Raw genomic sequence first — 16380 nt, 5'->3', positions numbered from 1 at the left:
TGGATATTCAAAATTATTTAATATGTGATCAGATTGACTTTGTGAGCAATCTGATCTTGTGGTTTAGGTAACAGAGAACATTGGATTGACTGGCTTACAATCCAGTGTTTGATTTTGTTTGTTTGTTTGCTTGTGTTTGGCTCATAGAGACACGGGCTACATATCTGAAAGTCTGGCTTTATTGAGTCATGCACTCAGAAAATGGAAACTTCTTGAATGATGATAGCAGGAACCTTCTAGTCTTGCCCTGCAGTCAGTTAATAAGGCATATGTTGGAGGATATTTCCACCATTCCCATAGACACCTACAGGTAAACTTTTTAACATGGATGTCAGTTCAAGGGACATAAGCCTGAGCACTTCTCAGTAAGCTCTCCTTCTTCTAAAGCTATTGATAAGAATTGAGGAGCAAAAAAAAAAAAAAGAATTGAGGAGCAAAAAGTCATCTCTCTTTTATCTGTAATGCATCCAGTACTCCAACAAAAATTCCTTGTTAATGGCAATGCTTCCTCCTTCCAGCACAAACTCATATATTGACTGGAGTGTTATCTATTTTGACCAGACCCGGTCCCTCATCAGTCTGATTTGCACATAATTAAGTACAAAATAAGTAAATAAAGAGGGCTCCTGCCTCCAAGCCCTGTTCTCTGGGCTAATTTACATGAAGCTGATATTCTGCCACCTGGATTTCAGTTGCACCGGGAGAAACACATATGGTACACAATAGGCTGCTTGTAATTTGGCTCCAAGAGAGCTGTGATCTCCCATCATGGCTCTGCCCCATGCCTGCTTTGAAGGAGGCCAGAGTTCATCTGCTTTTTGCTCACAGCAGTAAACATAGGTTTAAGGACAGAGTCTGTCCCTCATTTTATATTTAGAGGGTGAAAAGTGTAAGTTGGGGTGATCAGGTAGAGATCTGGATGCCTCATTCCTTTCCCCTGGAGAAGCAGTCTCTCCAGTGGGGTTTGGGATGCCAGGTGTCTCTGGGATAGAAGTGGCAGGGTCTAGTTAAATACACCTTGATATGTGACTTCAAGTCAGAGAAGTGTTGCATTAGGATTCCAAACAAATAAATAACACGTTAAGAAAGAAGTGAACTGAATGTTCCCCGCCTGCATGCTCACCATCATAAATGTCAGCTGGGCGGTGGGTCATGGCGAACTTACCGGCTCTCTCGATTGGCAGACTTGTACTCAATGGCTATCATGAGAAGCTTGAGCTTCACAAAACACAGCCTGCAATGAGACAGAAAATTCTTCCTAGTCAGTGGTTCCAAATGACCAGAGCCACACAACAAACACTGTTACGACCTTTCCATCTCCTGATGCGGTCATTATCCAAGGGACCCCTATTCGACAGTCTGTGTGCCAGAGGGAAGGGGCTAGGAGCCACACCTCCGCATCCTCCCCATTAAACTTGATTTCTCACAAGTGATAAGGTGCTGAATGTTCAAAGTGCAAACTGCACTCAGGTCTGGATGTCTAGACACACACCCCAAGCAGGGATTTCTGTCTGGGGATTTATGCTGGGCCAGATTCATTAGTTACTCGGTCGGGTAGTAAAATGTTAACTGCAGGGGGAGGGAGGTATTTGGAGCAGCTGGACCTGTTATTTGGATTCCATTTCGGTCTTTTGTACAAATGGCTCATATTGTTGTTCCGAGCAGACCCCTGCGTGCTTGGAATGATGGTAATAACCCTTAGCCTCCGTGTAAGTGCCCAGCACATGATGACTGGACCGCGACTCCTGGCTCCATCCAAGCTCTCTCACCGCATCTGCCGGGCGTTCCTACCCGCAGCCCAGACTGCACAGAGGCCGGCTGGCTCCTGCCTCCAGGTCTTCACCCACACGGTTCCTACCGCAAAAAGCCTCCTCTGCTCCCAACCCAATCTCCAGGTCCAAGTCAAACTGGACCTTCCGTGTAGGCCTTCTCAGACCACTGTCACGCTCTGATTTTCTGTCTCAGAACACCTCCAGCACCTTGTGTGCAACCATGTCGTTTAGCCCTTCGTTGATTTTACCCCAGCTGTGGTTGCCTCCTACTGTTTCATGGTCTGAACTTTATCTCCTCAACAAGTGCAACTTCTTCAAGAGTTATGGACTTGTTTGGAATTCCCCACAGTACTGTACATTGAACCTGCTACAGAAAACTCAAGAAATGAATGAGTTCTGCTTATTCATGTTCAGTTCTAAGAGAACAGAAAAAAAAAAAAAGTTCAGTAAAATACTTATGCATAAAGATGCTCACAGAAGTACTAATACACAGTAAAAAAAAAAAAAAAAACAAACTTAAAGTAACCTAAATGTCCGATAAAAAGGCAAAGATAAAATAGCATACAGTATAGTATTTGCATTCAAAATGACTTTTTGAAGAATACTTCAAGGTAGATCAAGGAACATTATTTTGTAGGTACAAAGATGTAAATATCCTAACACAGTGAAAACATATATTTATAAACTCGTAGAAATAAAAGCTCACATAAACTAACAAAGAATTATATACATTATGTATCACAGGTTTCCTAAATGGGCATTATCACTCATGCTTTAAGGACTTTTAGATAGAAAAATATTGGTTGACTGACGGATTGAGAAATGAATTGATGGTTATTCAGCTTTAGCATTGTGATGGGGAGGAGGTGCTGGGTCACAGGTCAGGCTCTTGGTGTTCTCATTTCATCCCCATAATATCCCTAAGAGGGAGATATGACCCCAGTTATTCAGACTTCCATTGGTGTTTCTGGGCTTCCCTAGTAGCTCAGATGGTAAAGAATCTGCCTGCAATGTGGGAGACCTGGGTTCGATCCCTGGGTTGGAAAGATCCCGTGGAGGAGGGCATGGCAACCCACTCCAGTATTCTTGCCTGGAGAATCCCCATGGACAGAGGAATCTGGTGGGCTACAGTCCATGGGGTCTCAAAGAGTCAGACACGACTGAGCGACTAAGCACACACTGATGGCTCTATTTTACAAGTGATGAAACTAAGGCTCAGAAAGCCCATGTAACTTGCCCTAAGTCCCCAGCTCATACCTGGCAGGATATACAACATCTTTGTCCCCAATGAAGCCTATTTTATACTGGGGTAGACAGGCAATGAGCAAATATACCAGTGAATACATGAAACCTTTCCAGATAAGGACAAATACTGTGCAGAAAATAAAACACCTAAGAGGTTAAAGCAGAGACATTACTTTGCCAGCAAAGGTCTGTCTAGTCAAGGCTATGGTTTTTCCTGTGGTCATGTATGGATGCGAGAGTTGGACTGTGAAGAAGGCTGAGCACCGAAGAATTGATGATGCTTTTGAACTGTGGTGTTGGAGAAGACTCTTGAGAGTTCCTTGGACTGCAAGCAGTCCATTCTAAAGGAGATCAGCCCTGGGTGTTCTTTGGAAGGAATGATGCTACAGCTGAAACTCCAATACTTTGGCCACCTCATGTGAAGAGTTGACTCATTGGAAAAGACTCTGATGCTGGGAGGGATTGGGGGCAGGAGGAGAACGGGATGACAGAGGATGAGATGGCTGGATGGCATCACCGACTCGATGGACGTGAGTCTGAGTGAACTCCGGGAGATGGTGATGGACAGGGAGGCCTGGTGTGCTGCGATTCATGGGGTCGCAAAGAGTTGGACACGACTGAGCGACTGAACTGAACTGAACTGGACTGAAGAGGTTAAAGAGTAACTAGGGAGGTGTGCTATCTGTGATGGTCCAGGGGGTCCTTTCTGAAAAGGTAAAACAAGAGCACAGAGCGCTGGAGCATGGTGATCAGGGGCAGGCAGTGAGGGGATCTGGGCAGAGAGCTTTCTAGGGAGTGGAGACGGCAAGTGCAAAGGCCCAGAGGTAAAAGGGAGTCACAATGTTTAAGGACCAGCATTACAGCCAGTGAGGCTGCAGCTGAGTGAAAACAGTGGCAGTGACAAACCGAAGTGACAGCAACCAGGTCAGGGAGAGAGGTGGGGACAAGGTCGCGAAGACTTCTGCAGCTTCTTCCAAGTGGACTGGGAGGCTCTGGGTTGGTTCTACACAGAAAAGTGCCATCATCAGATGCACTGAACCCGTGGAGGCGCTGCTTGCAGGTAACATGCTGGGGAAGGCCTCCGGCTCTCTGGTGGGAACAAGGCCAGCTGTTCATTCCTGCCTAGGAAGCCATGGTCCCCCATACTGCTTTCAACAGTCAGATTTCAGAGGACCACTTGCATCCAGGCACTTTGGGACTCTCCCGGTGATTTGCGGGTTTCCTGATTCCTGCCAACAGACTTGAATGACCTGGGCTCTGTGCTGATCATGCAGGTTGCTGAAACACCAACCCACATATCCAACTACAGCTGGAAAAGCGCTCTTCCTAAGTTATGTTTGATAGAGCATCACACTAACACACACCGTTTATGGGGCTGTTACCTCTGGAGCCTAAATTGTTTAAAATATCAGATGGCTTATGCAATATTTGTTGAAATAAATTACCAGATTAAGTAACCACTTTTTAATGTAAATAGCAACCCAGAGCCAAACTTGAGGAGAAGGCTGATCTTAACTCAGTACAGACCATGAAGAGGCTGATTTGCTGAAATCCTTCGAGCCATAGCCACTCCCATTTGGGATTCTGACGCTTCTTGGAATCAAGGACCTAAATTGCTTTAATGACCTGATTGTATTCGTGAGAAGGGAAGAAACAGTTCATAGTTAGGGTGAATCATGTCTGCCTAGCTATTACAATACCATTTTCCAACTCTATATAAAAAGAAAGCCACTTTATAACTCAGAAAAGTCATTAAAAGCTACATGGCTTTGTACATATTCCTCACCTAGCCCAGGGCGGACCAGCAGATCTGAGTCTTCTTTTGTAACTTTCAAATCCATATCTAAAATGATTCTATGTGGCCGTAGAGAGGCCTCTTTCAAGAACTCTTGGACTTAAAATAAGCCTTTGTTCACTGGCCAAAGGGACTAAGAAGGCAGGGACTAAGTGATACAAACAAAGTGATCACAGGGAGATCCTGGCTTCTGTGTGTTTGGTTCCAAGCCACCTCAATAAAGCAGTATCACAATAGAGCAAGTCACATGAAATTTTTTGTTTCCCAGTGAATGAAAAAGTTATGTTTACACTATACCATGTCTATTAAGTGCACAATAATAGCATCGTGTCTAAAACATAATGAACATACTGTAATTTTAAAAAAAATCCATTGTCAAAAAAACAAAACAATTTCAAGAGTGACATCAAAGATCACTAATCACAGATCATTATAACAAATATAATAATAATGAAAATGTTTGAAATATTGTGAGGATTAGAAAAATGTGACACAGAGAGATGAAGTGAGCAAATACTACTGGAAAAATGGGATAGGCTTGCTTGAATAGGCTTGCCACAGACCTTCAATTCCTTAAAAAAAAAAAAATGCCGGGTCTGCAAATTGCAATAAAGACAAGCAAAATAAAAAGAGGTGTGCGTGCAAATGCAAACAGTGCCACAACCATAGATTTTTCAGACTCAGGCACTTCAAGATTGACTGGCCCTGCCCTTCTCGCACAGAGGACAAACTGAAGTTCAAAGAGGGAAAAGCAACTTGTTCAAGGTCAAGTGGCATTTAAGAAGAAAAGCCAAAAGCAGAAATCAAGCAACTCGTTTAAGATTAAACAACTTTCATGTAGAAATGTCAAAAGTGGAAATCGAGTCTCAGTGCAGTGTGCTACACAATTGCTTCTTAATAAAGCAGAGGAAATGAAGCGGTTGCCAAAAGCACAAAATGCAGACATATGCTGTTTGGTCAGTAAAGCGTTTAAAAAACAATAACAATGGCAAACAAAACACCAGAATTAGATACCAATAAGTGACTTCATATAAAAGCTAGCTTTCAGTTTTCCTTGAAAATCAGATCTGGCCATATTAGAGCTGCATTCCATACGGCTAAAAGGGACTGGACTTTCAAAGCACTTATCCCTCTGGACAGGACATGTGCTCTCCAATGTGCCACAGTCCCCATCACTCCCTAAGGCCCCAGACCTCCTCTTTCTAACTGTCTGTTGCTGTCTGTCCGCTATAGACATTGTAGCTGTTCAGTCGCTCAGTCATGTCTGACTTTGCGGCCCCATGAACTGCAGCATGCCAGGCTCCTCTGTCCTCTCCTGTCTCCCGGAATTTTCTCAAATTCATATTTATTGAGTCAGTGATTCTATCTAACCACCTCATCATCTGCTGCCCTCTTCTTTTGCCTTCAATCTTTCCCAGCATCAGGGTCTTTTCCCATAAGTTGGCTCTTTGCATCACGTGGCCAAAGAGTTGGCGGTTCAGCTTCAGTAATAGTCCTGCCAATGAATACTTAGGGTTCATTTCCCTTAGGATTGACTGATTTGATCTCTTTGCAGTCTAGGGGACTCTCAAGAGTCTTCTTCAGCACACAATACAAAAGTATCAATACTCTGGCATTCAGTCTTCATGATGATCCCAACCCTCACATCTGTACGTGACTACTGGAAAAACCACAGCTTTGACTATATGGACCTTTGTCACAAAGTAATGGCTCTGCTTTTCAATACGCTGTCTAGGTTTGTCATAGCTTTCCTTCTAAGGAGCAAGTATCTTTTAATTTCAAGGCTGCAGTGACTGTCCATAGTGATTTTGGAGTTCAAGAAAATAAAATATCACTGCTTCCACTTTTCTCCCTTCTACTTGCCATGAAGTGATGGAACTGGATGCCATGATCTTAGTTTTTTGAATGTTGAGTTTTAAGCCAACTTTTAAACTCTCTTTTTTCATGAAGAGGGTCTTTAACTCCTCTTTACTTTCTGCCGTTAGAATGGTATCATCTGCATATATAAAATTGTGATATTTTTCCTGGAAATTTTGATTCCAGCTTATGATTCATCCAGTCTGGCATTTTGCATGATGTACTCTGCATAGATGTTAAATAAGTAGTGACAATATAGAGCCTTGACATATTCCTTTCTCAATTTGGAACCAGTCCATTGTTCCATGTTCAGTTCTAACTGTTGCTTCTTGACTTGCATACAGGTTTCTCAGGAGACAGGTAAGATGGTCTGATACCCCCATCTCTTTAAGAATTTTCCCCAGTTTGTTGTGATCCACATAGCCACACGCTTAAGTATAGTCAATAAAGCAAATGCAGATGTTTTTTGGGAACTCCCTTGCTTTCTCCATGATCCAACAAATGCTGGCAATTTGATCTCTGGTTCTACAAATCTTGAGTAATTTACAATTTACACTGGAAACAGAACTACATCTTTCCCTGTTTAAAATGACAGTTTTTCGTTAGTTCCTGCCACATAAAACTGGTGAAAGTCAGGGCATAACCTCTGTTGGGGTCCAGGAAGGAAGGGCAAATCAAGGTGAGTAAACAGAGTGGGTGGGGTGTGGTCATACGTGTTTACTTGTCTCTCTGTCCTCAGACTGAGATTCTTCAGTGTACGACATATGCTTTGTCTCTCTGGCATTTTTCAAAGTGCTAAGAGTACGCTTTCAGTAAATGCTGATTAAACAAATGTATGAAACAATAGGAACCAAAATCTCATGAGCTGCTGGAATGATCCACAACAGATAAAGTGGTGAACTAGACAGAAAAGGATTAGAAGTGAGTCTAGAATCGTGAAACAAGATGCTTTCTAACCTGTGGGTTAGAAGCAGACAGGAAAAGAAAGGTATAGAAGGAATTAACAACAGAAATATGCTCTTGGAATCTAATGTTTGCCTTCAATCTGCTGTGACTTGAGGTAAGCACAATTCTAAGGTACAGACAGTGATTTCTCCTTGGAAACCCCCACAGATCCTGTTACAAAAGATGTGCCTTTGGACTACTTAGAATTGATGTCCTAAAATTAAATATTTACTTGCATCATTTGACACCATTTTTTTGTAAAGCAAAATAGGCTTTGCTTATCTAATCTTCAGAGTCATTCTTATGGCTTGAGCATATACAGACCTGGGGTGGGAAGAGAAAGGAGGCTTAGTGTGAGGGAAAGAACAAGAAGGAAGCCAGGAAGCTTCCGCATTGAGATATACAAGATGAAATCATCCATAAGATAGCAAGAATTTAATTCTTGTTTTCTAAAATAAAATGTCCCAATATGTTCAAGGCAGGAAGTTGCCAGTGGTTGCAAAAATAATTACAGGGGAATCAAAATGAATTCTTTTTTCAAGGGGAAAAAAAAAAAGCACTACTTGTCACAAAAAGGTCTTAAACCAGCAATCTGCAATAAAACTGTTGTAATAACAAGTTAGATTGCTTTCTTGATAATTATTAAGTAGAGGTCTACCAAATTTGACAACATTATACAAAGCCTTTTTTTTATTTTAACTGCCAACATCATCTGTTAACTACAGTAGTTTCAACCCAGATGTTCCTGAACAAAGGCTCTTAAGAATTAGAGTCCAACTGTTTCCACCTACCCAGAGGGAAATAAATTGTTCTTGCTATTAAATCAGCCCCCTTGACTAGAAGACTGCTTGCTCGTATGAATTAAGCATAGAAACCTGTTGTAGAATTGATACTTTCTAATGTGTTCAGGGAAGTTATGCAAAGATGTTGTTTGGGGCTACTGAAGATGATTCACCCAGGAGTGAAGGGGCAAGGACAGAAGAGGCAGCTTTCACTATGCCCTCCAAACCTAGCTCCACCCTGATGCGCCAGGCCTCTCTTCAGTTGTCCAGAGGCACCCTGGGAATGTCAGGCTGACACATGTAATCAGAGTAGATGAGGCTGTGAACACTATGCAATGGGAAACCAGATCTTTAGGATCTAGGGGTGAAAACGAAGAGAAAAAAGAGAGATGCACATTTAGGAGCTCTGATTTAAAATGATAAGCTCTCAAAATGAAAACATCTAGTTAAAGAAGGTTTGAACCAGTGGGATTTGTGAGACTCAGTACCAGGAAAATGGAAGTGATTTAAAATGCTCATGAAAAATGTTGTTCAGATTTCCCAGTAGCTTTGATAAAGATGGAGTGGGGAGGCTTTAGAATACCCACCTTCAAACATACCCAAACTCACAATATTTCCACTGCACACCTAGGACACTTGAATGTAAATATAATTATATTCTTTCATGTGGGCATTTAACATCTGCCTAAAAATCAGTAAGTGCGTTTTCAGAAAGCATCAGTAAGTGCATTTTTTAAGAAAGCTTTGCTAGTATTATTCATCAGAAATATAAAACATAAACTGTGTGTTTCTTATGTGCATCCAGCATCAAGTCAAGTTCAGGCATTTTCTGGTGGACTGCCTTCCTAACCTGTCCTGTAGAGAATTCTAGACTTGTCGTTGCCTCTGCAGCTTTTAAGAGTCTTAATAGATTTTGTGGTCACTGGTTTATTCACATGTTGAAGGATTGCTAGTCAGTTTCTGAGTCCCTATAGTAGAAATAATCATCAATGTTGCATTCCTGTCATTATGTGCTCAGTCCTAATTATAATACCCTCAGATAATTGAATGAATAGGGCTGGTTCTTCAAGGAAAAATATTTTTTAAAGATGAAACTTGAGCTTCTCCATAAATTCTCACAAAATGTTCATTTCTGCAGCCTGGCTAAATAAATCTATCACATAACAATAGAGCCTACTGACTTCTTTCTGTTCCATGTTCAAATCTCTAATGATTTCACAGAACTCAAGTTAAACTAACTGTAGCTTTCACTGGGCAAGAGACCCAGCTTCCTCTAAAAAAAGAAGTATGTATGAATAGCTCAGTCATCTCTGGCTCTTTGCAACCCCACTGACTGTACCCCGCCAGTCTCCTCTGCCCATGGAATTTTCCAGACAAGAATACTGGGGTGGGTAGGCATTCCCTTCTCCAGAGGATCTTCCTGATTCAGGGATCGAACCCATGTTTCCTGCATTGCAGGCATATCCTTTACTGTCTGAGCCATCAGGGAAGTTCCAGCTTTCTCTTTGTTGTTGTTGAGTCACTCAGTCGTGTCCAACTCTGAGACCCCATGGACTGCAGGCTGCCCTGTCTTTCACCAATTCTTGGAGCTTGCTCAAACTCATGTCCATTGAGTCTGTGATGCTATGCAACCATTTCATCCTCTGTCATCCCCTTCTCCTCCTGCCTTCAATCTTTCCCAGCATCAGGGCTTTTTCCAATGAGTCGGCTCTTAGCTTCAAGTGGCCAAAACATTGGAGCATCAGATTCAGTATCAGTCCCTCCAACGAATATTCAGGATTGATTTCCTTTAGGATTGACTGGTTTGATCTCCTTGCAGTCCAAGGGACTCTCAAGAGTCTTCTCCAACACCACAGTTTAAAAGCATCAATTCTTCAGCACTCAGTTTTCTTTATGATCCAACTCTCACACACATATATGACTACTGGAAAAACCATAACTTTGACTACATGGACCCTTGTCAGTAAAGTAATGTCTCTGCTTTTTAATATGCTGTCTAGGTTGGTCATAACTTTCCTTCCAAGGAGCAAGCAGCTTTTAATTTCATGGTTGCAGTCACCATCTGCAGTGATTTTTGGAGTCCAAGAAAATAAAGCCTGTCACTGTTTCCATTTTTTCCCCATCTATTTGCCATGAAGTGATGGGACCAAATGCTGTGATCTTCGTTTTTTGAATGTTGAATTTTAAGCCAACTTTTTCACTCTCCTTTTTCACTTTCATCAAGAGCCTCTTTATTCCTTTTCGCTTTCTGCCATAAGAGTGGTGTCATTTGCATATCTGAGGTTGTTGATATTTCTCCAGGCAATCTTGACTCCAGCTTGTGCTTCATCCAGACCAACATTTCACATGATGTACTCTGCGTATAAGTTTAATAAGCAGGGTGACAACATGAACCTTGACATACTCATTTCCCAAAATGGAACCAGCCCATTGTTTCATGTCTGATATTATCTGTTGCTTCTTAACCTGCATACAGATTTCTCAGGAGGTAGGTAAGGTGGTCTGATATTCCCATCTCTTTAAGAATTTTCCACACACAGGTTTTTGTGATCCACATAGTCAAAGGCTTTACTGTAGTCAATGAAGCAGATGTTTTTCTGGAATTCTCTTGCTTTTCCTATGATCCAACAGATGTTGGCAATTTGATCTCTGGTTCCTCTCCCTTTTCTAAATCCAGCTTGAACGTCTGGAATTCCTCAGTTCACATACTATTGAAGCCTGGCTTGGAGAATTTTGAGCATTACTTTGCTAGCATGTGAAATGAGTGCAATTGTGTGGTAGTCTGAACATTCTTTGGCATTGCCCTTCTTTGGGATTGGAATGAAAACTGACCTTTTCCAGCCCTGTGGCCACTGCCGAGTTTTCCAAATTTGCTGGCCCATATTGAGTGCAGTACTTTAACAGCATCATCTTTTAGGATTTGAAATAGCTCAGCTGGAATTTTATCATCTCCACTAGCTTTGCATTTGACTTCACACTCCAAGATGTCTGCCCCTAGGTGAGTAATTACACCATCATGGTTACCTGGGTAATTAGGATTTTTTTTTTTTTCTGTATAGTTCTTCTGTGTATTCTCACCACTTCTTCTCAAAATCTTCTGCTTCTGTTAGATCCATATCATTTCTGTTCTTTTTTGTGTCCATCTTTGAATGAAACGTTCCCTTGGTATCTCTATTTTCTTGAAGAGATCTCTATTCTTTTCCTCTATTTCTTTGCATTGTTCACTTAGCAAGGCTTTATGATCTGTCCTTGCAGTTCTTTGGAACTATGCATTCAGATGCGCATATCTTTCCTAGCTTTCTCTAGGCAGTCTTAAATTTAAGTTTCCTCAAGTGGCTTCCCTGGAAAGATCTGTCCATGCCAAACAGCCCAGGATGAGAGCATGACTCTTTCAGTGTTAGGGTCCCTGAATGCCTGTGGATGAGGGAATGGAGAACTACACCCTGCAGCCCTCACACTGTTTTAAACCAGCATAGAAGCCTCCAGGCTGCAGTGCGAAACTCCAGGTAACATCTGGTTAGAGTTCCTCAAGTCACCCAGGCATGAAATACTCCACATCAAATATGACTTTTAACTGTTCCACCAGCTACAGGGGGACACAGAGAGACACGCAGTATTTTAAACACATCCTTTGTCCTAATCCTTCTGAGCTGTAAAACCGGATACAATTAAGCATCAATTAAGCATTTATATTTTGCTAGTGAGGAATGTTACATTTCACAGGGGATGACTGACTGGCTAATCTGCCCACCATGAACTTTGGAACCTGGCACACAGTGTTCCTGCAGTACCAACCTGGGAGCGTGTGGCTTCCTCCACTCCTCTTTCCCCCATCTCCCTCCTCTGCCCTCATTTTCCAACCTGGAGGTGAGGTGAGTGCATCCTCTCATTTGCTAGTTCTCATGATAAAAAAAACACTATCATAGTTTCTCCATGAAAACATCACATCAGAAGAACTCGGATTTGTCTCCTTCTCCCATCTAAAGGGGACATCTATTTGTTCTTGTTGGAAAATCTCAGATATCTAAGTGTTGAGAGAGTTTTGTGTGGCTCTCAGCCTCCTGGTTCCTTACCACTTAGAATTCCCTCTTCCCTCTATTTCTTCTCTGAACCCAACCTCCATACAAGGCACACCTCAAGTGTCATCTCTTTCAAGAAGCCTCTTCTGCACCTCCAGCCTACAGGGACCTCCCTGTCCTTGTAGCTCTCAGTCTCTGATGCCTGGTTGTGAGCACTCATCAAACACTCATCAATGGGCGTACTCATCTCTTTCTGAGGATGGGTATTGCTTTCTTTGGTCAGACTGCCAACTTTTAGAAGGCAGTCGCTGTAGGGAAACAAAATCCTTTCCCTGGCATTTCAAAGTATTGGTATTAATCTTTTAAAGAGTATGCATGCATGTTAAATCTCTTCAGTCATGCCAGACTCCTTGCAACCTATGGCTCCTCTGTCCATGGGATTCTCCAGGCAAGAATACTGGCGTGGGTTGCCATTCCCTCCCCCAGGGGATATTACCAACCCAGGGGTCAAACCTGCATCTCTACGTCTCCTGTATTGGTAGGCAGGTTCTTTACCACTAGCGCCACCTGGGATGCCCTTTAATGAGCACAGTGAAAGTGAAGTGAAGTCGCTCAGTCGTGTCTGACTCTTTGCGACCCGTGGAGTGTAGCCCACCAAGCTCCTCTGTCCATGGGATTCTCCAGGCAAGAATACTGGAGTGGGTTGCCATTTCCTTCTCCAATGAGCATATATTTGATCAAATCTAATTGCAGATTCTTCTAGAGACAGCATCATGCCTACACACTGGCAAAAATATCCCAAGATAATTAAATATCTAGCTGATTAACTGGCTGGTGACTGATGGTAGAATTTTCTAAACAATAGAGTAAACAAAACTTGGAAATGCCAGGATATATTTCTTTCTTTCTTTGTGCTTACAGTCTATTCAGTGGGCCAAAATAGAAGGATGGTGGCAAGAAGGCAGCAGAAGAGGGGAAAAGGACATTATCTGGTACTGAGAAAAGTCCCATCATTTTGATTTCAGAGATAGTCAGGCATCCGACCATCTAAGATCAGGCAGTTGGTAACTATCAAGAGAAGCATAGGCAGAAATCAAACATCTTGTCCAAATCACATATCCAGCAAGTCGTTGATCTGGGGGTGTGACCCTTGCAACTCCACAGCTCACACTTCATGATATCACACAGCACCCTACTATTCAAACTACTCAAAAACAGAACCCTGGGGTGCAAACATAGCCTCATACCCTAGCCCCTGGCTTCCTGTAGGCTTGGCTGGCCCTGGCCGTCTGCACCCTCCACAGTCCTTTGCTGAAGAAGATGAGGAATATGAGGGGAAATGGAGCAGCTTGTTTTCTGATGTTTAGAGAGCAGTGGATGGCACCCTCTCCTTCAGATCCCCAAACTCCTCTGCCTTGATCTTATTCCCACACAGACCCAGGGGAAAGCCAGCCATGCAAAAACCAAGGGCAGATGTTCAGGAGTTGCTGGTCCTTAAAAGGAACATGTTAAGGGGATTCTAGGAACGGCCACCATGACGCCCTCAAGGTGAAGAGGTATCTAGCCAGCTGTATCCTAAATTGTCTTTCTCTGCATTTGGTGCTTATCTGAAACTGCTTTATGATCCCCAGTGGACAGAGAGCATTAAAGGGCTCAGTACCCCCATGCCTTTTTCCTATTCTGATTTGGATTAGGTGCAGAGAGTGGGGAGAGCAGCCGCAGGTTGCCTGGCATGGTAGTGGGTAGACTCACTTCTAATGTCCATAGAGATTGCAGAATACCCTTTCATGAAAAAGGAGAGATGGTAAGGAAGCTGCCACAAAGACACAAATCTTAACATTAGCTTATAAGATGTGGCCCACCTACAATTCTATGATTTGGCTAAAATCAGAGAAAAACATCCCAATAGCTAAGCCCAGAGTGGGGTAGTTTAGTCTCTAAGTTGTGTCTGACTCTTGTGTCCCAGTGAACTATAGCCCACCAGGCTCCTCTATCCATGGGATTTTCCAGGCAAGAATACTGGAGTGGGTAGCCATTTCCTGCTCCAGGAAATCTTCCCAACCCAGGGACTGAAGTGGAAATAAGAGGTTATTTCAGCCTGTGTGTGGAGGAGTGGGGTCTATAGGGGTTTTGAGTCATCAGACTTTGGATCAGGATCACCTGACTTACTTGCATAACAAATGCAGATTTGGGAGGCTTATCCCAGATATAAAAATCTAGAGATGGAGTCTAGAAATCTGTTTAACAAGCTCCCCAGGAGAGTCTTAATTAGCTAGCCTTCAGCTAGCAGCTCCTCCAAGCTGTTCTCAATTGTGTAAGGCCCCAGTATTAGAGGCCTGGCTCTGTTATTTGTCTGCTAAGTGTCTTTGGAAGGGAACACCAACATCTGAGTCTCACTGTCCTCCTTTACAAACCAGGGATGGTGATATTCACAGAAAGGTCACAGGATTGTGGTGAAGATTCATTGAGAAAATGTAAATGATATTTATATTTAGAAATGATACTGCATTTTGTCTAAATTATTGTTTTTGGAACAAAGCTGTGACTTCTGGTGATGCGCACGTGGAGGCCAATGGCTCACGCAGGTCTCTCCTGAATCGGAGAAAGCATCACTCCGCTTGAAATGCTTAAAAGAGTTAACCTCGGGGGCCTCCTGCCTTTGCTCTCTTCTTTCCACATTCTGTTCTCTTGGGGAATGACCTCAAATTTCACCTATTAATCCTGCCTCTTTATCTTTTCACTGCATGACTCTCCCAGCTTCTGAGAAAACTCCAAGCTTTCCGGTGTGGTGATCCTACCCTGCAAGGGGGCACTCCGCCAGCCCAGGGGAAGAGCAAATTTATTTCTTTTCATGCTTCAAGACGTTATTGGCTGCATATTGTTTTAATGCTGTGCATAATTACAGAAACGGCTCTGAAAATCTGTATATTTTATCTCTGTTTTATTATACCCGGAATATTCCCCAATTCTTTTTCTTTTACATGAACCAGCTGAAAATATATTTTGGCATCCTTTATGTCATCTTGAAATTGAATAGCCAATTCTTACTGTAATGAAAATACTTATGCGCCAGCCCAGTGATATACAGCCCCACACTCTAATTACAGCTGTGCTTTAATTAACCTGAATTGAAGAGTCTTATCATTAAACTGCTGGTAACTTTGAGTTATGGCTTTTCTTTAATTTAAAGTAGAAAACACAGATAATTAAGCCTCCAGATAATCAAATGCTTGAGGAGAGCTTCAATGTTTTGGGATGTTCCTAAATCTCATTAAATGTCCTTTCTTTATTGATTATTTCTGCCTCTGTTGTGTCATTGTGTTAAAGGAATAATAGCAGTAAGTTGAGCATATTCTCACTCACAAGTTTTTCATCACTTTTTTTTTTTGTATTCTAGAAGCTGTACCAAGCAAATACTAAATTCTCTGACAACAAGGTATGTCTGAAGGATTTTCTCCTTCTCAGAACATGTTGTCAACATAAAAATCAATCAAGGGGAATATTTACAGACTGGTGTCCAGTTCTTGAGCTGGCTCCAGCGGGCAGAGAAGTTTCACACACCCACTATGTCAGAGTGGGCTAGCTCACCCACGGAGGAGGCCAGGCCCCAATGTAAATGCAAATTTGGCCAGTTTAAGACATCAGGGAGGGGATGATCCTTCACTAAACCCCTCCTTACAGTGAACTGGAGTTTCTTAGGCCTCCGTAGAAATGCAGGTCCCATGTTGGTTTATCAAATTCTCAGAAGAGGTTGTTAATCTATCTTTTATGTGAAAACCCATTTCTTTGAAACACTGGAGACCAAGTTTGAAGAAAGTAAACACTGTGTAGGACAAACATGTGAGTCAAGCTGACCCCAGAGATACCCCAGCTGGAACTTCCAGACAGAGCACTCTTAACCCCCCAGGTTAACACTGTTAAAATGAACTGCCTCAGTTCCCAGAAGCAAAAATGAGAAGCAGTCG

The 16380-nt window shown here is 42.5% G+C and overlaps 1 protein-coding gene across 24 annotated transcripts in view; it reads right to left on the bottom strand.

Moving 5' to 3' along the window:
• KCNMA1 (potassium calcium-activated channel subfamily M alpha 1) overlaps nt 1–16380 on the bottom strand; it is a 762349-nt gene that overhangs the window by 157736 nt on the left and 588233 nt on the right. For all 24 annotated transcript variants that reach the window (XM_068982831.1, XM_068982832.1, XM_068982835.1 and 21 more), the window contains one exon: nt 1166–1234. In XM_068982831.1, coding sequence (XP_068838932.1) covers nt 1166–1234 — 69 coding nt within the window. The remainder of the gene's footprint in view (nt 1–1165; nt 1235–16380) is intronic.

Source organism: Capricornis sumatraensis, chromosome 10, assembly GCF_032405125.1.
Source record: "Capricornis sumatraensis isolate serow.1 chromosome 10, serow.2, whole genome shotgun sequence".
Lineage (NCBI taxonomy): Eukaryota > Metazoa > Chordata > Mammalia > Artiodactyla > Bovidae > Capricornis > Capricornis sumatraensis.
Note: the sequence above shows the minus strand (reverse complement) of the source record. Positions and strands in the feature narration are given on the sequence as shown.